Source organism: Lemur catta, chromosome 19, assembly GCF_020740605.2.
Source record: "Lemur catta isolate mLemCat1 chromosome 19, mLemCat1.pri, whole genome shotgun sequence".
NCBI lineage: Eukaryota > Metazoa > Chordata > Mammalia > Primates > Lemuridae > Lemur > Lemur catta.
Window position 1 is genome coordinate 24,708,640 of NC_059146.1, and position 23,277 is coordinate 24,731,916.

Consider the following 23,277-nt stretch of genomic DNA (forward strand, 5'->3'; position numbering starts at 1 on the left):
CCCCCGCGGTGGGAGGAGGGAGGGAGGGATGTCCCGGAGGGAGGGCCCCAGAGTAACTTTTCTTTGGAAAATATGCCGGTCTGGCCCCCAGCCCAGGCCTGAGTCACCAGGCTCTGCTGCATTGAGTCACGGACTCCACCCCGCCCCTGATGGCTTGGAGGGGACCCCCCGCACCCCAAGTCCTGCCCAGGGCTCTCCTTCCCTGGGGGTGGAGGTGGTTGGGGGTGGTTGGTCCCTGTCCCAAAACAGCCTGATTGCGACACAGAAGAAGCCTTGGCTTTATTCGCTCTGTGGGGACTCTATTCTGTTCACAGGCCCCTCCCAGGCGTGGGGTGGGGGTCGATGGTGGGCGTGGGAATCCCAGCGAGCAACCTGGAGGGGGCATCGTCTCCACCCGCTCCGCTCTTCCCCACCTTTCCCATGAGGCCGCCTGCCAGGGGTGGTGAAGGCAGGAAAAGGTGAGGAGGTCCCTTTCCGGATGGGGGGAGGGTTGTAGCACCAAGAACCATCCCCCCCACGACATCCCTGGAAAGGGGCTACCATAAAGGCCTGGAGCCTTTCTACCTGGTAGGACTGTCGGTGGGTGGAGAGGACGGCCACCCGTGGGGGCCCAGGGCAGGCTGGCACTTCAGTCCAGACGTGGGGGCGGAGGACAGAAGGAGCAAGGATGGGAGGAGGAAGGGGCTCTTCTGGCTGCTGCAGGATCCTTAGCAGAGAAATGGGTGTGGCCAGGAGTAGGGAGCTTTCCCCAGGGTGGGGTCTGAGGAGGGGTCCATCTGCAGAAGTAGGAGGTTGTGTCTCCCCTCCGAGCCCCCAGTGGTCCCAAGACCTGAGGGCGTGATGGAGTGGGGGGGGTCCTTGCCTGGCTGGGCAGGAGAGGTGAGGCAAGGGGTCCTGCCGGGATCAGCGTGTGTTCCTGTGACTGTGTAGGAGCCCTATCCTGAGAGTGTCAGCTCCGTGAGGGCAGATGTGTGTGTCTCCGGTGCCCAGAACAGGGCCAGGCACATAGTAGCTACTCAATAAATACTTGAATGCACGATGAATGGGTGGATGCCTGTGTCGGTGTCGGCGTGATGTGCCTGAGTATATGTGAGGGTGGAGGTGCGAAGCCTTGTCCCTCCCATGGTCCCCACTAAACGCTTCAACCGGGGTGTCTGGCAGCAGCGGGGAGGGAGACCGCCGGTCGGTACAGCTGGGTGGGGTGGGCAGGCAGGGTGCGTGTGAGCCGGGACAGGGGCATGAGTGCATCCGACTGGAGCTGGGGAGCCACAGCAGGGCAAGTGGGAGGGAAGGCCAGTGGGCGGTAGTTGCCTCACTCGGCGGAGCCCTTGTGGCGCCGCTTGGAGGGTGGCACAAGACGGCGGGGCAAGTTGGTGGGCAGCCCGTGGCCCTCGAGCTTGGCCTCGATGAGGTGGCTGGCCAGGGCGAACTCCTCGTCATCCAGCATGCCGTCTCGGTCAACGTCGCTCAGCTTCCAGATGCGCCCCAGCACCGAGTTGGGGAGCTTGGTACCCACCATCCAGGTCTTGGCCTTGGAGCCGCTCAGCTTGCCATCGGCGGGCGCCAGGTTGTAGAAGATCTCGTCATATTTGGACTTGTCCTTGGTCACCACCCACTCGGCCTCGTCGTCCGAGCCCTCCTCGCCGTCCTCCAGGGCCTCGTCAGGCCCCCGCTCCACGAACGGGCCCATGTGGGTGCCCTCGAAAGCGCCGCCCTGCACGCCCGCCTCCGTGCTCTCCAGCTCCTCCTGCCGCAGCAGGGGCATGAGCTTGGCGATGTCGTGCGTCAGCATCTCGTCCAGCGCCTCCAGCAGCTTCGGCTTCAACGAGTGAAACTTGGTGAAGTCGTGCGCCATCAGCATGTCCTGCGGTCGGGGGGCACCGGGAAGTCAGGGGCGCTGTCCCTGGGGCCCTCAGGCTGCAGGGTGGCGTTACCCACAGCTGCAGAAGTATTTGAGTATCTGGACAACCTACCCCGCCCGGGCACCAGCCACTCAGGAGATACTCGGGTCTCGGGGCCCTCCCCTACCCCAGAATTTTGTGGACGGGAGGGAGGTTGGGCCCCGCTGATGACTCAGAGCAGCGGCCCTTTGCCAGCCGGTGGAGAAGGATTTCAATATTTTAGCACCGGGTACAACTTTCCCAGAGCGCCCCCCGGGCCACCCTCCACTGCCGCTGTCCCCACCCCACACAGACTGAGTGCCGGCCACACTCGGAGGTTAGGTTTGGGAAGGTCAGATCGTGAGAGGATCCTGGGACCCACCCCCGAACCAAGAAGTTATCTTGTCCTAGAGCAGCTGTCAGAGTGGGTTGGTGGCCACACTGCTTCTCATATGGACAACTCTTAAGTCCCCTGCACTGGGGGAGTCCCGCAAAGATGGCTTCATTTCACAGTCTCGCATGAATTTCCCTCAAGGAAGCAAGAAGAGTCCCTGACAATCTAAGGGGCAGGGCTCCCAGGTTCCACCCCAGCTCTGCCATTTAGGAGCTGTGTGTCCTCCAGCAAGTGACTTCACCTCTCTGGGCCTCAGTTTCCATGTTGGTGAAATAGGAGTGATAACATTAGCACTCCTCTCATTTGGGGAGTAGGGAGGGTCCAATGCGTTCATCCGCATAAAGTGCTCAGATAAATGTCAGCATAGTGTCAGCAGCTGTCATTTGTATAGACCAGACGTTCTCAGCAAGGGTGGATGTTGTCCCACGGGACACTTGGCAATGTCTAGGGACATTTTTGATTGTCATGACTGAGGGGGTGCTACTGGCATCTAGTGGGTAGAGGCCGGGGATGCTACTAGACATCCCCCAACGCACAGGACAGCACCCTGCAACCGGGAATTACCAGACCTCAGATGTCAACAGTGCTGAGGTTGAGAAACCTTGTTCTGGCTCAAACTAGGTGCCAGGCACCATGCTAAGGCGGTTGCAAACGGTTGCTGATTCAGCACCCACGACAATCTGTTGATACCGACATAATTAATGCCCATTTTCCAATTGAGACGGAGGCTCAGCAAAGGCATGACTCATCCGAGCCCACAGAGCTAGTGAGTGGCAGGGGTCAAATTCACTCTACCAAAATCCCTCCGAGTCTGGGCTGGAAATAGCTCAGATTCAAAAGTTCACAGGCTTTGGGCTGGGCACAGTGGTGCGCGCCTGTAGTCCCGGCAACTTGGGAGGCAGAGGGGGGAGGATCACTTGAGGCCAGGAGTTGGAGGCTGCAGTGAGCTGTGGTCGCGCTTGTGAACAGCCAGTGCACTCCAGCCTGGGCAACATGGTGAGACCTCGTCTCTGGCCACCTCTAGGAAAGACCACACTTCCCGGCGTGACCATGTGACTAAGTGCCAGTCAACCGGATGGAAGCAGAGGTTGCATGTGCAACTTCTAGAATTATCCAGTTCAATATGGTAGCCACTAGCCACGTGTGGTTATTTAAATTTCAATTAGTTAAAATTAAATACAACTTAAAATTCAGTTTTAATGTGGCTTGTGACTACCATATTGGACAGTGCAGCATAGAACATTTCCAGCATTGTAGACAGTACTCATAAACAGAAAAAAAAATGTCCTTCTCTTCCCCTCCCACCTTCTTGCTGGCTGGAATGCAGACTCAATGGCTGGAGTCTCCACAGCCATTTTGTACCATGAGGTTTCTTGGGACTGGAGGCCAGGCATGGGGGAGAAATAAGACAGAAGGGGACTAGGTCTCCAGCTCTATAAAGCACCAAACTAGCGCTGGACCACCTTCTGAGACTTTATGAAGGAGAGAGAAACTCCTAAAGGAAGCCACTCTTATTTGCAGTTTTCTCTTCAAACCCTTATCCTGACTCGTAAAACCACAATCCTGCAGAACCCTGTGCAGGAGGTGCTTTCCGGAATCTGCCATCCATCCCTCCAGCTTTTGAGGCCCCATCCTGGAGCTCACAGAAGCCCACCTTCCCATCACCCTCCCACTCCCCCCGGGGCAACCTCCCACCTGCATCTTCTGGCAGTCAGGAAAGTCACCAGGAGATATGTGATGCTCCAACTGGATCTTAGCAAAGATGACAGGCAGTTTGAGGATCAGCTGCTTCTTCTTGTTCTCCTTCCCGAACACCGAGGGCATCTCCTTCTTCAGGTAGCTGATGATGTACGCATGAACCTGCGGGAGGAGTTGTCACCTGAGCCCACATCAGAGTCCCCCGGGCGGGGCTGGGGGTGGGGCCTGGGTAAAACCCAGGTTGCCAGGCACACTCCCGGAGTTTCTGACCCACTTGGTCTGTGGTGGGGCACGAGATGTGCATTTCTAGCAAGTTCACGGCAGCTGCTCCTGCTGCTGCAAGAGGTAGGGCCATGGCCAAGCTGTGCGCCCCACCTCTTCCCACGCTGGGGCTCAACCTGGGATCCTCTTCTCTCCTGGGAGATCTCAGCCCCTCCCGGTCTTAAACATCCTTCAATCTATGCACCAGCCTAAGCCCTGGTCCAGGGAACCACAGGGGTCCCGGGGACCCTTTCAGGGACTGCCCTGGTCAAAACTATTTTCATAACAATAGTAAGACTTATTTGCTTTTTTCACTCCCAGGCAGACAGTGGAGTTTTCAGGTGGCTACAAGACCTGTGATATTGAGTCGGACAAAGGAACAGATACGAGAATCCTGAAGCCAGACATTAAAGAGTTTTGCAAAAATGTAAAACGGGCCCACTTTCCTTGCTTTCTGTTGGGGAGGATGAAATTGTTCATTTTGATAAAATGTTATTTAGGTTAACAGGTAATAGGTTTATTTTTGTTATTTTTAAATGATCTTGTACGATTATTATTAATAGTTAATTATAAATTAACATTGATAATTTGTTAATAACATTTCTCGTAAATTACCATATATTAATAATTAAATAACTGTTAGTTGTTGATTAATGTTATGAATTGGAAATAAATATTAAATGTTTTTAAATTTTAATATGGTAAATATGGACAAATTTAATCCATGTACATACAAGCTCTTTAGGGTCCTTGATAATTTTTAAGAGCATAAAGGGAGCAGGGAGTGCCTGTAGTCCCAGCTACTGGGGAGGCCAAGGTGCAAGGATTACCTGAGCCCAGGAGTTTGAGACCAGCCTGGGCAATACAGCAAGACCCTATCTCAAAAATTTTTTAAAAAGATATAAAGGGGTATTGAGACCAAAAGGTTTGAGCACTGCTGCCCTACAGAATCTGGCTCATGCAGAATCATCTAACATTCTCTCTCCTTACTCTGCCTTCACCCACTGTGTCAGCTTCCTCAGCAAACCAATCTTTTCCCCACCCCAGGGCCTTTGCACATGCCCCTTGCTCTGGCTGGAACTCTGCCCCAGTCTCCCCACAGCTGGCTCCCTCGACATCCTTTAGAATGTCACAGAGGCCATCCTATGGGAACCAGATGCCCCAGCCACCACCATCTGATTATTTTCTATTGTTTTGTTCACAATTATTCTAACTTACTAGGATTTTTATTTATTGCTAGTTTACTTATTCTGTCTGCTTCCATAAAATTATGAGGCCCACGAAGGCTGGGGCCTTGTCTGGCTCGTCTATCCCCAGCACCAGCAAAATGTGCACAGAAAGCAGTGAAGAAATATTTGTGGAATAAACCAATGAACTTGGGAACCTTTGAGGCACAATCTTATAAGTTACTGAAAAATAAATAAGGAGGGCAGAATAATAAGTATTGGTGTGTCTGTTTTTTGTAGGAGGCATATGTAATATATAATACATTTGATTATATTAAATAGATTAAATACCCAGCACTCTGGGAGGCCGAGGTGGGAGGATCACTCGAGGTCAGGAGTTTGAGACCAGCCTGAGCAAGAGTGAGACTCCATCTCTACTAAGAAATTAACTGGACAACTAAAAATATATAGAAAAAATTAGCTGGGCATGGTGGCGCATGCCTGTAGTCCCAGCTACTTGGGAGGCTGAGGCAGGAGGATCGCTTGAGCCCAGGAGTTTGAGGTTGCTGTGAGCTAGGCTGACGCCACAGCACTCTAGCCTGGGCAACAGAGCGAGACTCTGTCTCAAAAAAAAAAAGAAAAATAGATTAAATAGAATATATCCAGAAAGAGGCACGAGAAACTACTGATGGGGGTTGCCTCTAGGGAAGAGAACCTGAGGGCTGGTGGGGCCAGGGGTGGAATGGGGCACGTCTGACATAGCATGAATCTTTTACCATGAGATGGTCCCAAATGTTCACTAAAAAAGACTTGTTAAAAAAAATCATTTTAAAGAGTCATAGGTTTAGAATGTTAAGAATGTTGGTGGCCTCTGGCTGGTTCCAAATCCTTATCTCCTCCCACCCTCCACAAGCCAGTCTCCTCCAGCCACTAGGCTCCTTGTACAAGTACATCAAGCATGTTGCTGCCTCAGGACCTTTGCACTTGCTATTCCCTTTGCACATAACACTCTTCCACCAGATCTCCACTCAGCTCACCCATGACTCTCCTTTAGACCTCGGTAAAATAGTCCCTCACTATTCCTTTCCTTTGCTTCATTTTTCTTCGCAACCATTAATTTGATGTCTGCTTTCCCACTAAAAAGTGATCCTACAGGTAAAGAAGCTTATCTGGTTTGTCCCCTGCTGCCGCCTCGGGGCCTAGAAGTACCAGAGCGTGTTGTATGCGCTCAGTGACTGTCGAATGAATGTCACTGGGCCACCTTAGAGAATTTTGGTCTGAAGGTTCAGGGCATCTTGGCCTCTTTAGAATCGGACCATGGAAAAGCCCCTTGTAGCAGCTCTCGCTTGAGCCGAAGGGCAGAGCCAGAGGACTCATCCACCCCCTGCATGGTACAGACGGAGAAACTGAGGACCAGGAGGGTAGCGGTTACTGAGAGTCCGGAAAGGCCTTGTACCGTCGGGGCAGAGCATGAAGGGAGGTAAACAGCGTGGCTGTTGTCGGTGACCGCACCAAGTGTGGCAGAATCACAGGTGAGGGGTGGGGTGGGACACGAGGCAGGGGAGGGGCAGTGAGGCTTGCTCACGGCGGACCTGAATGCCATGCTCCCGTGTCCCGAGCGGCACTGGGGAGCCACGGAAGAATCTGCAGGCAGACAGGAAGGAGTGGCCTAGGGGCCGGAGGGGCCAATCAGAGAAGGGGCGGGGCAGTCTGGTGGGTGGGGCCTGCAAGAGCGGCCCAATGGGGGCGAGGGGGCGTGGCCTAAGGGAGGCTCCACGGGGACCCCGAAGAGAGGAGGCGGGGGCGGGGGGGCGCTGATGGCTTTTCCAGAGAGGAAGCAGGAGAAGGTGCCAGGAAGAGATAAGGTGGGAGGGCGGGGTGGGCTCCGGGACTCCGGGGTTTGTCTGCGTTTCCGGAGCCACCTCCTGCCTGGCGGGGGCACCAGGTGTCCGGCCCGGCCCCTCCCCTTTGTCCCGCACCGCTGGGCTGCGGCTGCCCCGAGGGACCGAGGGATCCACCGTGGGGGGATGTGAGAAAGACCGCGAGGACAGAGAGGGGCAGAGAGGGGCGAGGAAAGGGCGCTAGGGGAAGAGTAAGAGCAAGGGAAGGAAAGAAATTGGGGACGAGAGGGAGAGAGAGAGGCGGACACTCGAGCCTGCCTGGGCCAAGGAGGGGAGAAAGGTGGATTCCAAAGGCTCCAGGAGCAGCAGCCCCGGCCCTCGCCGCGCAGCTCCCTCCCACGGAGGATTCCTGGGGTGGGGGTGGGGGCTGTGACTCACCCCCTCTCCACGGCTCCTTAAACCAATGCCTCAGGCTCCTCCACCCCCCAGAACCTTCCTGGCTTCCCTGCCTGCCCAGCTTCCTGCCCCACCTCCACCCTGGCAGCCTCCCTGTGAATGTTCCATTCAGCCTCCAAAATCGCTCTTACACCAGTGCTCTTGCTCTCCTCTCCCTTCCCGAGGCCCGTCCTGATCCAGCCTCCTCCCTGGTCTCCAGGCACCTAGTCTCACCCACTGCGAATCTACCCTCCAGAAGATGGCTTGCGTCTAATCCCGTCCTGCTCCTGCTCTGAACCCTTCCATGGCTCCCCAGTGCCCTCAGGACAAAGCACAGGTTCCTCAACACAGCCCACAGCCAGGGGGGTCTGACTCCCAGCCTCTAATTGAGTTACTGGCACTGTGTTTATCCTGGGTTCAACGGTGACATTTTTCCTCAGATGCCCTCTCCTCCAATGAGCCCTCCATGACTCTCCCCAGCTACCTGGCTCCAGCCCTGACCATGCTGGGTCATCATGGTCTGGGGACGGGTCTGTCTCCTCCCCAGGAGCCCCAGCAGGGCAGGGCAGGAAGTGCCTTGGTCATTGCTATGTCCCCAGCACCACCCAACACAGGGCCGGGCACAGAGGAGAGTTTGTTAAATGTGAGTGTTTGTTTAATGTCCCTCATTCAATAAATATTTACTGAGCACTCCATTCTGTTGCAGGCGCTGGGGATACACCAGTGAAAGAATTCAAAGCTCCCTGCTTCTGTGGCACTTAAATACAAGTGGAGGAGGCAGACATTAAACACAGAAACCCATGAATGGGTAGCACAAGGTCAGGCAGTGATGACGCTACGAAGACAACAGAGTAAGGCATAAAGCAAGACCCACATGGGGGGAGTTACTGTCATATAAAGGAGGGCAGGGACAGCCTTCCTGAGAAGGGGACATTTGAGTAGAGGGTTGAAAGAAGTGGGGAGTGAGCCATGTGGATAGCCAGCTGGGAGGGAGCCAGGAGGTGGAGGAGGTTCCCAGGAGGAGGGAAGAGCAGGTGCAAAGGCCCTGAGGTAGGACCGAGGTGGTCACGGTGAAGTGCAATGAATGATGGGAAGGGAAGAGGAGATGAACACAGACAGGGAAAGGAGTGGGGGAAGGGGACAACTTGTGGGCCACCGTGAGGGCTTGGCGTTTGTTCAGCGGCACAGGAGTCGTGGGAGACGGGGTTGGGAAGCACCCAGGGCTAATGCAACCCGATGGGGTGGGAGGTGACTGAAAGAATACCAGGATGGAGGAGGCAGGGGGACTCCGAGTGGACAGAGAAGGGCAGCAATCCCTCCCACCTTGAAGGGAACTAGCTACCCTGGCGGTAAATCCCCAACTAGCACAGTGGGGGGACACCCGCGCCCCCCGCCGGGCCCCCAGGACGGCTCACCCGCACCAGCCGCGCCCTCTTCACCAGGTCGTTGAGCTTGCGCAGCGCGGCGTGGCGGGGCAGGCCCTGGATGTCGCGGAAGAGGTCCTGCTCCTCCAGCTCGAAGAGGCGCCTGTTGTCCGGCACCAGCAGGGGCTGGGACCAGAAGGAGCCGATGTAGACGCGCAGGACCTCGGGCGTGCCCACCACCTTGCCCAGCGCCCACATGAGCGCCCCGTAGACGCGCATCAGCTGCTGCGTCTCCACCATGTCGGCCTTGTTGAGCACCACGCGGATCTTGTCCTCGTGGCCCCGCAGGGCGTCGATGGCCTCCGAGAACTCGTCAGAGATCTCCAGCTTGTGCGCGTCGAAGAGGAGGATGATGAGGTCCACGCGCTCCGCGAACCAGCGCAGCACCGCCGGGAAGTCGTAGCCTGGGGACCCCAGGGGAAGAGGGGAAGAGGGGCAGAAGTCAGACCGCCACCCTCCAGCCATTCTGTCACCTCCATTCCTTTGGACTGATATTGGACTGATAGTGGACTGTACGGATGCTCAGGCTGTTAACTATTCAAATCCTATGTAGAGGAAATAGCCGAGGCCCCAAGTCTCTGACTCCGCAGTCTGCAGAATTACCCCCTCGCTCTGGCTCCAGCCACTCAAGCCATCTGGCTACAGGGGGCAATCAGCCCCCTCCACTTTTTCATTCATTCATTAGGTAGATATGAGTGGTGTGCCTTGGTACCATGAAATACTGACCTGTTTCCTAAGACACTCCCCTCCCCCAAACCTCCAAGTGCCTCTCCCACCCCAGCTCCTCCCCCGGAACTGTCCGATCTCCCCAAAATCCAGCAACTACAGCGCACACTGGATGGCTATGTTCTTGCCACTAGCAGATGTTAAGTATTTTAAATTTATTTAACGATATTTACCAAGAGTCTTATGTGTGCCACGCCCTGTCCCGGGAACTGGGGATGTCACAGAGAACACACCCTGCCCTCATGGAGCATCCATCCCAGCAGCTGGCTCCTGGGCTCCTTCATTCATTCCTTTCACCATTCATTTCCTCATTCACTCATTCATGCACCCATTCTTGCCTTTGCTTGTTCATTCATTCATTCACCGAAGAGGAGTCATTGAGACCTGACTTGGCAGCCGGGAAGACCTGGATTTCAATCCCCCCTCTGCCCTCATCAGCTGTGTGGCCTTAGGCAAGCAGCTTAACCTCTCTGAACTTGTTTCCTCTTCTGTAAAGCGGAAATTATAATGGGACCTACCTCATAGGACTGCTGTGAATATTAAAAGAAGATAAATGAGTGAATATAATAATATATTAAGAAGTTAAAGCAATGCCTGGCATTGAACTGTACACTTCAAAATGGTTGAGCTTTATGGTATGTAAATTGTACTTCAACAAAGCTAGGTTTTAGGTGTGTTTTTGTTTTTAAAAAACAGTCCCAGACGCACGGTAAGTGCTCAACAAGTATTAGTCACGGTTAATGCCAGACACAGGGGTGGGGCCGTCATTCAGGACCATGCCTGGCACTGCCTGGCCTGTGTTGGAACCCGAGGCAGCCCCAGCCCTGTCCTTACGGGCTCACAGTCCACTGGGGACACAGACCTGTCCCCAGAGTGGCCAGGCTGGGAAAGCGGAGCCTGGGGAGGTGTGGGAGACCTGAGGGGGTGCCTAACCCAGCCTGAGTGGTCAGGGAAGACTTCCCGGAGGAGGGAACACCGAGTGGGGCCCAGAGGGATGCAGAGTTAACTGGCAGAACAGGGGCCATCACTGAGTCACCTGCACCATCCAGGACAGAACTAACCTTCAGAACCCAGGAGGCAGGCACTTTTACGATCCCATCTTCCAGATGAGGAAACTGAGGCACAGATAAGTTAAGGAACTTCCTCAGGACACACAGGTAAGAGGTGCCCCACGGGGCTCGATGCTTCGCTGCAGGGCCTGGCGCTCAGACCCACCCTGCCCAGGAGGAAGCAGGCTCCTCGCTGGGGCTGCTGGGGACAGGGTGGGGTCGGGGTGGGGGTCATTGTTTGGGGGGAGGAAGGGCCCGGTCACCGGAGGGACAGCAGCTGGAGCCCCCCTCCCTCCCCAATGTCTACAAAAACACACACACTGGCCTGGATTGGGAAAGTGTGTCTCATGGGGCAGGGAGGGAAGGAAGGAGGGAGGTTGAGTCAGCATGGGAATGAGAGACGTGGCAGAGAGGAACCCTGGGTGCACACAAGAAAACTAAGCACTGATAGCACTTACGTAGCACCTACTGTGTGCCACACGTTGTTCCAAGTGCTTTGCATGTTTTAACTAATTTAACTCTTTTATTTATTTCTTTTTTTGAGACAGAGTGTCACTTTGTTGCCCTGGCTAGAGTGAGTGCCGTGGCATCAGCCTAGCTCACAGCAACCTTACTCTCCTGGGCTCAAGCAATCCTCCTGCCTCAGCCTCCCGAGTAGCTGGGAATACAGGCATGCGCCACCATGCCCGGCTAATGTTTTCTATATATATTTTTAGTTGTCCAGATAATTTATTTCTATTTTTTTAGTAGAGACGGGGTCTCGCTCAGGCTGGTCTCGAACTCCTGAGCTCGAGCGATCCACCCGCCTTGGCCTCCCAGAAGGCTAAGATTACAGGTGTGAGCCACCGCGCCCGGCCTAACTAATTTAACTCTTACAACAACCTAGGCAGCTGATAGTATCATTATTCCCATTTTACAGATGAGAACATCGAGGCAAAGAGTAGTTAAGTGGCTTGCCCAAGGTCCCACAGTTTCAAAGTAGCAGAGCCAGATTTGAGGGCTCCACTCTGCTAGTCACACACACGTGTGTTCACAGATGTCACACACACAGGCAGCCACACCTGCACGCCGATGCACACACATGAGCACACACGCAGACACATACACCCACACCTAGTAACACATATCTGGACACAACCCTGGCTGAGCACTACAAGACGCACCCCTGTTCCCAATCTGGGACCTGCACAGATATTCATGGTCACACAATCGCAAAGATACAGTGAGAGCCACACGCAATCACAAACATGGACACCTACACACACACACACAAAAACACAGAGGCACGCTTGCACACCATCCGCACACAACCACACACAACCACACACACACGGTCACACAAAAGATACACTCCTACACATACACACGCTCACACCTGTAACCCGAGACACAATCACATGCAGCCACACACAGTCCAACAACGTCCCCTCAGTCCTATACAGTCCTACGTGGCCACACAAAGTCACACACAGGTGACAACCACACACACAGCCGTACACACTGTGCCCGGAGCCTCGCACACACAGGTACACAATGTCAGACTCACACCCACAATCACACCTTGCCAGACACACACTAAATTATCCGCACAGGTAGACAAAAGATACCCTTAGACACTGACGCATGCACACACACACACACACACACACACACACACACACGCACGCACATTTCACAATCCAACAGGATAGAGACGAAATCAATTGCACAGAATCCCACAAAGTCCCTCTTGGTCCTACACAGTCCCTCTAGAGTCACACAAAGTCACCTCCAGCTACAATTACAAGCACAAACAGACTTAGACACACACAAGGTGTCACATGCACAGGCATAACACACAATTCCACCAGGTCGCAACCTCAGAATCACAACCACAATTAACAAGGCCACCGACACAAATAGTCACACACAAACACGTGGAACCACCCACACCCAGCCACTCACGATGACTTTCCCAGGGTATACACAGAGTCGTACACACACACACACACACACACACACCAATCCACGCCAACAGGCAGGCTCTCTCCTCCTCTTCCTCTATCCTCAAGGCCAGGGAAGGAGACCTCATTCTCTGCTCCCCAACACCGACAGCCTTTGGATCCCATCTCCTGGCACCCTGTCCTGGCTTGGGGACTCCGCTCCTTCCCGAGACCCCAGGCCCAGCCCCTGGGGTGGGAGCCCCAGGAATTCCTCCCCCCTTGGGCTGCCAGCGCGGCCTCCCGATGGCTTCTGCAGCTGCCTCCTGCCTTTCTCCCGTGGGGCCGCTGGATGGCAGCCAGGGACACGTAACCCTGGGCGCCCCCGCCCAGCCCGAGGCCCAGCCTCCCCGCCAGTGCCTCCCGGTCCCCTCTGCCCCACACTGCGGCCGCCTTTGCCCCGATTTCTGGTCTCCGAGGCCATGGGGGTGGGGGACAGAGATGCTGGGGGTGGGGCCGCAGATGCTGAGCCGGGCTGGGCGGGGGGCGGGGGGTGGGGGAGCCAGCTCACCCCAGGGCCCCTCTGGAATCCACCCCGCACCCCCCGCCGCTGCCCCTGCACAGCTGTTTATAAATTCCAGGCCGGGCCTTGGCCCCTGCCCAGATTCCTCTCCCAGCCCCTTCTCAGCCGCATCTGTGGCCCAGACTCCAGCCAGGCGCTCACTCCGGCCCAGGGCTTCCCGGCCTGGCTCTGCCTCGTCCCTGAGTCCTGCGTCGCCCTGAATCGCCGCCTCCCAGTCTCCGTCTCTCCTCGGCTCTCCCTTCCCATCCTTCCGACCAGCCCGGACATGCTGCTCCCACGTGCTCCCCCGCCCGCCCCCGTCCCCAACCAGCGCAGCAGGGGGCAGTTGCCGCCTTCCACTAACCGGCTCCCGCCTGCCCCAGCCAACCGGGTCACGGGCCCGAGTCCTAGCGGAGCCCTGACCCGTCCTCCCCCAGCCCCGGCCTCACTCACCGCGGCTCACCCTCTGTTTGGCCCCCGACAGGATGCCCGGGGTGTCGATGATACTGATGCTCTCCAGGACCTGATTGGGGAGCTGGGCGCACATGAACCTGGGGGCAGAGGGAAGGGCAGGGCTCAACGCAGGGAAGGGCAGAAGGCCAGGAAACGTAAGAAGGGAAATCGGGACTGCACAGGGGAGAACCAGGTACGGAGGAGGGAAGGCTCTGGAAAGAGAAGTGGCAGACAAGGACAGAGAATTATATCTATAAAAAAATAATAGCTAGTGTTCGCTGAGCGCCTACTTTGTGTCGGTGCTGTTCTAAGTCCTCACAACCACCCTGTAGAGTGGAGGCTACGGTTATCCCCATTTTCCAGATGAGGCTAAGAGAGGCACAGAGAGGTTAAGTCATTTGCCCGAGGCCACCCAGCTAGCCGGTGGCAGGGCCAGGATGTGAAGCCAGGCAGGCGGCTTCACTAGCTTAACTGCTCCCCTAGACAGGAGAGGGGGGCAGAGGCAGGAAAGAGAAGAATCGGGCAGAGAGAAGGAGAGGAACACAGTCGGGGACGGGACAGACACGGCGCTCTGGGACAGGAGGATGCGCCCTGGCTGGCGGCTGCCGCACCTGTTGAGGAAGGTGTTCCCAAAGGGGTTGAGCTTGCGGAAGGGCTTGTCCGGGTCAACAACAAGGGCATTGCCAGGCACGGTGCCCTCCGTGTCACCATGCATGACCGCCACGAAGCAGTCGGTGGTGGGCTCTGGCCCCACGCGGGAGCCGGGCACCTCCTGCTCCAGCAGGTACTGGATGAAGCTGGTCTTGCCCGTGCTGTACTGGCCGGCCACCAGCACCATGGGCTTGCCGTCGAAGTCGGCGTCCTCCAGGGCGGGCGAGTGGAAGGCCCCGAAGCGGTAGTGCTCCTCCAGGGGCAGCAGCTTCGTGCGGTACAGCTCCTTGAGGGCCGAGGTGACCGTGCGGATGGCCTCGGGCTGCTGGCCCCGCGCCCCACCCCGCTTCAGCCAGCTGAACATGGTGGCTGCGTGCTGCCCGCTGTGGTCGCAGAGGGAGACGTGCGGGTGGAGAGTTGCCTGTGGGAGGAGAGGGCGTTGACGGTGGACTGCCTGGCGGAGGAAGGGGGACCGAAGGTAGAATGTCCAGGTGAAGGAGGAGGTGCGGAGAGCGCCGATGGCCGGTGGCAGGAAGAAGAGGGGGATGGTGGCGGGCCAGCTGCAGGAAGAAAAGATTAACAGTGGTATGGGTGAAGGAGGGGAATTGATGGTGGAAGACCAAGGGCTACACAAAGGGAAGGAAGCAGACGCTGCCTGGAAGAAATGTATTCCTCATCCCTTCATTCTTCTCTTCCTCCCTTCTTCCTTCCATCATTTGACACATTTTCACCGAAATCACTCACTCCATGCTTCAGGTGCTATGGACTTGGAGAGGAGCCAGAGACCAGCCCCCACCCACCCAGATCCCCCGGTGAGGACCTGGGCACCAAGCACTGACCAATGCCTGGATGTGGCAGGCGTGGGGACTGGCGGGGGGCATGATCATTTATTTTTAAATATTTTTTTTTTTTTAGAGACACGGTCTCACTCTTGCTCAGGCTGGTCTCGAACTCCTGACCTCGAGCGATCCTCCCGCCTCGGCCTCCCAGAGTGCTAGGATTACAGGCGTGAGCCACCGCGCCCGCCCAAGGGCATGATAAACTGACTCAAGTCCACAGGGCTCTATGACCGCGCCGCGAAGGGCAGCCCAGACCCGGGGGTTCAGGCAGAGAGGATGGCGCGTGAAAGGCCTGCGGGTGTGAGAGGCCTTGGGTGCTGGGAGCTGCGAAATGTCTGGGTGGGTGGCTGGACACAGGAGCTCGAGGAGGAGGGATGAGAAATGGGGCTGAGGAGGTGGGCAGGGTGCACCGAGTCACCAGGGGCCTTAGGCGTTAACGAGAATAATTCGACATTTATGATCACTGAATGCCAGACGCTGGTCTAACTCATTTCATCTCATAACCCAGTCAGGCAGGTCTATTACGAGCCCCGCTTTTCTGGCCGGGAAAGGGAGGCTCAGGAAGACAGCAATGACGTGCCCAAGATCACTGAGCTACAAAATGCTCGAGCTGGGACTTAAATCCAGGCAGGCTGCGCTCAGAGCTTGTGCTCCTGTCCCAGGGCTAAGCCACCGAGTTAGGGAGAGAAACGACAGCCAACCCGGCCGCCGTGAGCACGCCCAGCACCCAGACTTATTCACTGTAGGATCTGTAGTGATGTCCCCCCTCTGTCGTTGCTGCTATCGGGAATATATGTCTTTGCTCTTTAAAAAAAAAAAAAAAAAATCTTGATCAGTCTAAGCGGATGCTTATAAAGAACCACCTTTTGCTCAGACCAGGGTCCCTGAGCACCATTCCCCACGACAAGAATGCAGGACTCTTTGGGGAGATGGCAGAGTCCAGGGCTGGGGCAGGGAAGAGTAAGTGAGCCTGGGTGGGACAGTGGGAAGTGTCCCGAGACCAGTGGGGCATGTCACAGGGTCACAGGATCCTGCCTGAAGGGGCTCCCACTGGTCAAAGATGGGATAATCTGAGCATGAAAATAACTGCAAATCAAATATGTTAATATCCATGAAATCATATAGAGACTTTTAAAAAGGCGGGGAGATACGAGGCAGGAGAGGTGAGGCACAGGCAGGGCGGGGACCTGGGACACGGGCAGAGGGAGGGAGCCCTGGGTGGTGTCCCAGGCAAGGAGGGGTCTGGAGGGGGTTGGGGGACACTGGAGGAGACTGGGGGGCAGAGTGGGGGGCGGATTGGGGGCTGGGGGACCCTGTCACAGACTGGCAGGGACTGGGGGGACACGGGGTGGGGGGGGAACCGTCACAGTCCGGGGACGGGCGAGGATCGGGTTTTCGGCGAGCAGGGAAACATCGGGAGCCCCGGCAAGCTCGTGGGGTCGGGGGTCCGGGGGAAGCCCGGGGGGTGCGGGTCTGGAGCCCCGGCAAGCTCGTGGGGTCGGGGGTCCGGGGGAAGCCCGGGGGGTGCGGGTCGGGGGCCCGGGCAAGCTCGTGGGGTCGGGGGTCCGGAGGAAGCCCGGGGGGTGCGGGTCGGGGGCCCGGGCAAGCTCGCGGGGTGCGGGTCGGGGGCCCGGGCAAGCTCGCGGGGTGCGGTCGGGAGCCCCGGCAAGCTCGTGGGGTCGGGGGTCCGGGAGAAGCCCGGGGAGGTGCGGGTCTGGAGCCCCGGCAAGCTCGCGGGGTGCGGGTCGGGGGCCCGGGCAAGCTCGCGGGGTGGGGGTCCGGGTCGGGGTCCGGGGCGGGGACGACGCCGCGGTCCGGGGCACTCACCGGCCGGGCGCGCTGGGCGGGGGTCCCGCGGGGATCCGAGGCGCCCGCGGAGCGGCCTGAGCTCGCGGAGGGTCCGGCGCGGTCTGAGCCGGGTGGGGCCGGGCCGGGAGGCGGGGAGGGAGCGGCAGGGGGGCGGGACGAGGCGCCCCCCCTCCCAGCCGCGCGCCCGGCCTCCGGCGCCCCCTGGTGGGCAGCGGGCAGGACGCCTTCGCGAGGGCGGGAGCGCGGGCTTCCAGTCCGGGGTTCGAATTCCGCCTCCACCTCGGGCACCGGGCCACTAGGGGATCTCGGCCTCTCTTCTTACCGTGGGAATAACAACAATTGCTGCAGCAGCAATAATAATGATAATTTTATTTTTATTTCCCCCCCCCCCATAATAATAATTTTAAACGTAAGTGAATTCATGCAACTCCGCTGCTCACAGCCCTCCCTGGCTCCCGTCTCTCTCAGAGTAAAAGCCAAAGACCTCATTGTGGCCCACAAGGCCCGGCACGATCTGCCCACATCTCGCCCCCTCTCGCTCTTCCCCTCACTGGCCCCCTCGCTGTTCCTCCAACACACCAGCAACCCTTCAACCTCAGGACCTTTGCACTTGCTGTTCCTTCTGCTCTTCCCCTGGGAACCCACATGCCTCACTCCTTACCCTCCTTCAGGTCTCTGCTCAAATGTCACCTCCTTGAAGAAGCCCTCCCTGATCTCCCTGTCTGATGTAGCACCCACCACCTACCCCTTATCACCGCTTTTTCTCTCTCCACAGTCTTTGTGTGTGTGTGTGTGTGTGTGTGTGTGTGTGTGTGTATGTGTGTGTGTGTGGTTTTTTTGTTTTTGTTTTTGTTTTTTGAGACAGAGTCTCACTCTGTTGCCTGGGCTAGAGTGCCGTGGCGTCAGCCTAGCTCACAACAACCTCCAACTCCTGGACTCAAGCAATCCTACTGCCTCAGCCTCCCTAGCAGCTAGGATTACAGGCATGTGCCACCATGCCCGGCTAATATTTTTAGTTGTCCATATAATTTCTTTCTATTTTTAGTAGAGACGGGGGCTCACTCTTGCTCAGGCTGGTCTCGACTCCTGAGCTCAAGCGATCCTCCTGCCTCGGCCTCCCAGAGTGCTAGGATTACAGGCGTGAGCCACCGCACCCAACCTCTCTCTCCACAGTCTTTACAACCATGCCAACCATGCCACATATTCTACCTTTCTCTGCTTAAGCGACAGTTTCCTTCATGGGAACACAAGCCCCGTGAGGGGCTCGGGCAGGGATTTCTGACTGTGGGTCCCTGTTGTGCCCTGAGCGCCTACTACGATGCCCGACTCACCACAGAGGCTCAGTAAATATTTATTGAACAAATCTCTAACAGGGATTGTTCAGGGCTTGGCATTGCACCTGGCCCACAGTAGGTGCCTAGGAAACCAGCCCTTGGGCCGGGCGCAGTGGCTGACGCCTGTAATCCTAGCACTCTGGGAGGCCGAGGCTGGAGGATCGCTTGAGCTCAGGAGTTCGAGACCAGCCTGAGCAAGAGCGAGATCCCGTCTCTACTAAAAACAGAAAAAATTAGCGGGTGTGCTGGCCTGCGCCTATAGTCCCAGCTACTCAGGAGGCTGAGGCAGGAGGATGGCTTGAGCCCAGGAGTCTGAGGGTGCTGTGAGCTAGGCTGATGGCACAGCACTCTAGCCCAGGTGACAGACTGAGTCTGTCTCCAAAAAAAAAAAAAAGAAAGAATGAAAGAAATCAGCCTTTGGATAATCCTGGTGCAGAGCTAGGTTTTTCCTCCAGGTCCCTGCACCTCTGGGACTCAGAGCGTACAAGGCCTTGGGTCAAATCCTGCCCTGCTACGTGTTTGCTAGAGAAGCCCAGGGAAGCGACTTTGCCTCTCTGCACCTCAGTTTACCCATCTACAAAATGGCTCTTTCTCTGTGCCTCACAAGAACACTTCCCTCAGTCTTTGCCTGAATGGCACCTCCTCAGAGAGGCCTACTCTGGTGTCCCCACCCAGCCCTGACATTCCTGTCCCCTGTCCCTACTTTATTTTCCTTCTTAGCACTTGTCGCCAGTGGCCAGTCTACATAGGTTACTTGCTTTCAATCTCCTGCACTAGAATGTGAGCTTCCCAAGGGCAGGATCCTGTCTGTTTGGTTCACTGTCATTGCCCCTGTGACTGGCACAGTGCCTGGCACAAGGCAAAGAAATATTCTTTTAAAAAAAATATTTAAAATTTTAAATAAAATAATATTTAATTTAAGCATTTTTAAAAATTTCTTTTTCTTGTAGGGAAATTATTATTATTCCAACTGGGTGGCTCCCCGTTGTGCCCCCAGTGCCTGGCAAGATGCCTGACTCACCACAGGGACTTGTGTGTGGCTCGAGCTCCTGGCCTCAAGCGATCCTTCCGCCTCGGCCTCCCAGAGTGTTGGGATCACAGGCATGAGCCACCGTGCTCAGCTAACTTAATATGTTCATAGTAAATATTTAATTGGTTAAATGCAATGATGCACTTCATTGGGATGATGAATGTTCTAAAACTGATTGTGGTGATGTTTGCACAGCTCTGCAAACACACTAAAAACCATTGAATTGTACGCTTTAAATGGGTGCATCGTGTGGCTTGCGAAGTATATCTCAATGAAGCTGGTATATGCTATGTGTGTATACATAATGTAAAAAGACCTGCAGCTTAGCGAAACTGACATTAACGTTATTGCTGCTAGGAGACAGGCTCTGTCCTAAAAGCTTGTCCCAAATCATCTCCCTTCCCCCTAGGAGGGGAAGTCCTGTTATTATTATTCCCATTTCTCAGATGGGGAAGTTGAGGTACAGGGAAGTAGAGTCTTGCCCAAGGAGTAGAAGAACGAGAAATTGAGCCCAAGTTACCTGCTTTCACTTCTACCATGAACTTGGACGGGGAAAAAAAGTGACTCCTGGAGTTTTCACTGAAATTCAGGGTTTCTTTCCTTCAACCATGAATTGAGCAACAAAGCACAGGAGCATCAGCGGGACCTGCGTCACCGTCACCCAGAGGAATCACTGATGTTGTCCTCACACGGCAGTCGTTGCAGCGATTTCCAGTGACAGTTGACACCGTCGCGATCGGACCCGCAGCCAGCTCTTCCTAAGCAATGCGTTGATACAACAGCCACCATCGCTGGGTCACAAATTTGTTGTTTTTTCTTTTAATACACTGATAACTGTATTTCAGTGTAATGGTTCCCTTTATAATCCTGTGGGTTTTATTTTATGCTGCATTTAAAGACATCATTCTAGGAAGGGGTGTAGGGAGTGAAAAAGCCCCTGTCAACACTACCCTGCATCATTACGTAGGATTTGAGCCCCAAATAACGGAGGCTGCTGTCTTGTCTCCTGTGTCTCTGCTGTCTGTATCAGGGAGTCCCTAAGATCTGTCCTGGGTTGTCACCAACTTTCCTGATGCCCTTGCAGCCACTGGGCCCCCTCCCCAAGGTACAGTCTTTTTTTTTTTTTTCCTAGCTCCCTCCTTCCTCATCTGCCAAATCTGAACAGAGAAATTCTGATACATGCTACGACACGGGTGGACCCAGAAGACATCACGCCAAGTGCAATAAGCCTGTCACAAAAGGACAGACACGGTATGACTCCCTCTCACATGGAGGTCCCCAGAGTGGTCAGATTCACAGAGACAGAGAGTAGAATGGTGGTTGCCAGAGTCTGGCAGAGGAGAGAATGGAGAGTTAGTGTTAAATGAGCATAGAATTTCTCTTTGGCATCATGAGAAAGTTCTGGAAATGGATAGTTCTGGAAATGGACATTGGAGTAAGCCTCTCTGAAGAGGTGCCATTCCAGCAAAGACTGAGGGAAGTGTTCTTGTGGGGCACAGAGAAAGACCCATTTCGTAGATGGGGAAACTGAGGTGCAGAGAGGCAAAGTGACTTCCCTGGGCTTCTTTAGCAAGCAAGTAGCAGGGCAGGATTTGGCCCAAGGCTTTGTACGCTCTGAGTCCCAGAGGTATAGGGACCTGGAGGGAAAAAAAAATGGATAGTTCTGGAAATGCCCAACAATGAGACTTAATGCCACTGAACTGTACACTCAAAAATGGCTAAAATGGGCCGGGCGTGGTGGCTCACACCTGTAATCCTAGCACTCTGGGAGGCCGAGGCAGGCGGATTGTTTGAGCTCAGGAGTTCGAGACCAGCCTGAGCAAGAGCAAGACCCCATCTCTACTAAAAATAAAAAGAAATTATATGAACAGCTAAAAATATATACAGAGAAAAAATTAGCCGGGCATGGTGGCGCATGCCTGTAGTCCCAGCTACTCGGGAGGCTGAGGCAGGAGGATTGCTTGAGCCCAGGAGTTTGAGGTTGCTGTGAGCTAGGCTGACGCCACGGCACTCTAGCCCGGGCAACAGAGTGACATTCTGTCTCAAAAAAAAAAAAAAAAAAAAAAGGCTAAAATGGCAAATAGACATTATGCATATTTTACAGCAATTTTAAAAAAATAAATTTTTAAAATTTATTGGCCAAGAGGTAACCATCAGCAGCTCTCTCATGTCCGGGTGGCTCAGCTGTGGGCAAGGGGACCCCACAGCCCCTGCGCTGCTGCTGGGAGCTGCGAGCAGGTCTCTAAGTTGGGCCCTAACTGTGCAGCAGCTGAGCTCAGTTTTGTCCTCTGCAGGGGACTGGGGTCTCCGGCTGCCCCAAGGTCTGCTTGGAAAGGCCTGGCTCTGGCCTGGCCCCCAGGAAGCAGGGTGCGCACACGTGGTGGACGCCGGCTCGCTGCCAGAGGCCACTTACTACATCTTTCGGGCCTCACTTTCCTCACCTGCAAGATGGGGCTATGGGTTCCCACACAGAGCTGGTCAAGGACCAAATAAGTAACCCACGTGGTCACGTGTTCAAACACCTTAGTCACCGCTGTTCCTTTGCTCCAGCTGCATGCAGTCAACCTTCCAGAACTCAGGCCCAGAGCTTGTAGCAAGCATGGGCACACCTTTGTGCTTAGCCATGAGGGGTCTTTCGGGAGAGTGTCAGGAGTTTGTGACCCAAGGATGTTAAGAACTGCCATTTCCCTACAGTGCTTTATTTCCCACGTGGACGGTGTAGAGCTGGGAAGGGGAATGGCCCGTCTGTATCAGCTTCCCACCCACAAACACCGCCCAGGGGCCTGCAGAGGAACCGGGCGCATCACCCGGGTCCAGGCGCCGTCACCACCCACCTGGACTTGGTACCGTGCTAGGTTTCCGCCCTTGTTCCCTTCCTTGTTCGTTCCCCCGCGGCCGCCAGAGGGCGCCGGTGAACCTAAGTCAGCTCACAACCCTCGGTGGTTCCCGCCTCACTCAGGTAAGAGCAAAATCATGCCCGCGGAGCACAAGGTCTTCACGATTAGGCTCCCTTTGTTCCCTCTCTGCCCTCACCTCCAGACCTCTCCCCATCTCTCACTGGGCCCACATTGGCCTTTTCCCTCTTCCTCAACACTCCCCGAGGAGCTCCTGTCTCAGGGCCTTTGCACTGGCTGTTCCCTTCCTTGGATGCTTTTCCCCCAGAGATCCCCTGTGGCTCCCTCCCTCAGTTCATGCGTGTCTGTGCTCAAATGTCACCTTCTCAACGAAGCCTTCCCTTCTCACCTGACCCTGAGGGCCTCAATGTGCAGTTGGGCAGGTTATTCACTGCACAAGGTACTCACTGAATGTGTGAGAGGTGACTAAAACCCAGCTCATGCTCTGCTTCAAATTCTGGGTCCGGGAGAAAGCAGCGCCGTTCCACACTTGGGGACTAGCAGCTGCCTTATGCACGCCCTTATTGTCATGGATTGCGCACCCTCAAAAGACATGCTGATGTCCTAACCCCTAGTACCTGTGACAGTGACTTTATTTGGAAACAGGGTCTCTGCAGATGTAACCAAGTTAGAGCAAGGTCACACCGGCCTGGTGTGGGCTGTGATCCAATACGGCTGGAGTTCTTACAAGAGACGCACAGGCAAAGTGGCCGGAGTGGAGAGATGCAGCCACAAGCCAAGGTACACTTGGGGCCACCAGAAACTGGGAGAGGCAAGGGAGGACCCTCACCTAGAGTGTGGCCCTAGTGCCACCTTGTTTCCAGACTTCAGGCCTCTGGGAAGGGGAGAGAGTAAATGTCTGTTGTTTTGAGCCCCCCATTACCTTGTCCCAGCAGCCCTAGGAAACTGACA

The 23,277-nt window shown here is 55.5% G+C and overlaps 1 protein-coding gene across 2 annotated transcripts; it reads right to left on the reverse strand.

Moving 5' to 3' along the window:
• Positions 1 to 254: 254 nt before the first annotated feature.
• On the reverse strand, positions 255 to 17,216 carry EHD2 (EH domain containing 2). Of its 2 annotated transcripts, none has more exons than XM_045531296.1 (6): positions 17,126 to 17,216; positions 14,420 to 14,880; positions 13,809 to 13,906; positions 9,091 to 9,503; positions 3,970 to 4,134; positions 255 to 1,864 (listed from the first exon to the last, which is right to left on the reverse strand). In XM_045531296.1, exons 2-6 carry the CDS (start codon positions 14,821 to 14,823, stop codon positions 1,313 to 1,315), a joined length of 1,632 nt encoding a protein of 543 aa, XP_045387252.1. In that variant the 5' UTR covers positions 14,824 to 14,880; positions 17,126 to 17,216; the 3' UTR covers positions 255 to 1,312. The 2 variants fall into 2 exon arrangements, with proteins under 2 accessions (XP_045387252.1, XP_045387251.1); XM_045531295.1 differs by having other exon boundaries at positions 14,420 to 15,019.
• Between the last annotated feature and the right edge of the window lie 6,061 nt (positions 17,217 to 23,277).

Coding starts and splice junctions, on each gene's coding strand:
- EHD2 (XM_045531296.1), bottom strand. CDS start 14,823: ATGTTCAGCTGGCTGAAGCGGGGTGGGGCGCGGGGCCAGCAGCCCGAG. Junction 13,907..14,419: donor GGGAACACCTTCCTCAACAG/GTGCGGCAGCCG, acceptor CTCTGCCCCCAG/GTTCATGTGCGCCCAGCTCC. Junction 1,865..3,969: donor CTGACTGCCAGAAGATGCAG/GTGGGAGGTTGC, acceptor CCCCGACCGCAG/GACATGCTGATGGCGCACGA.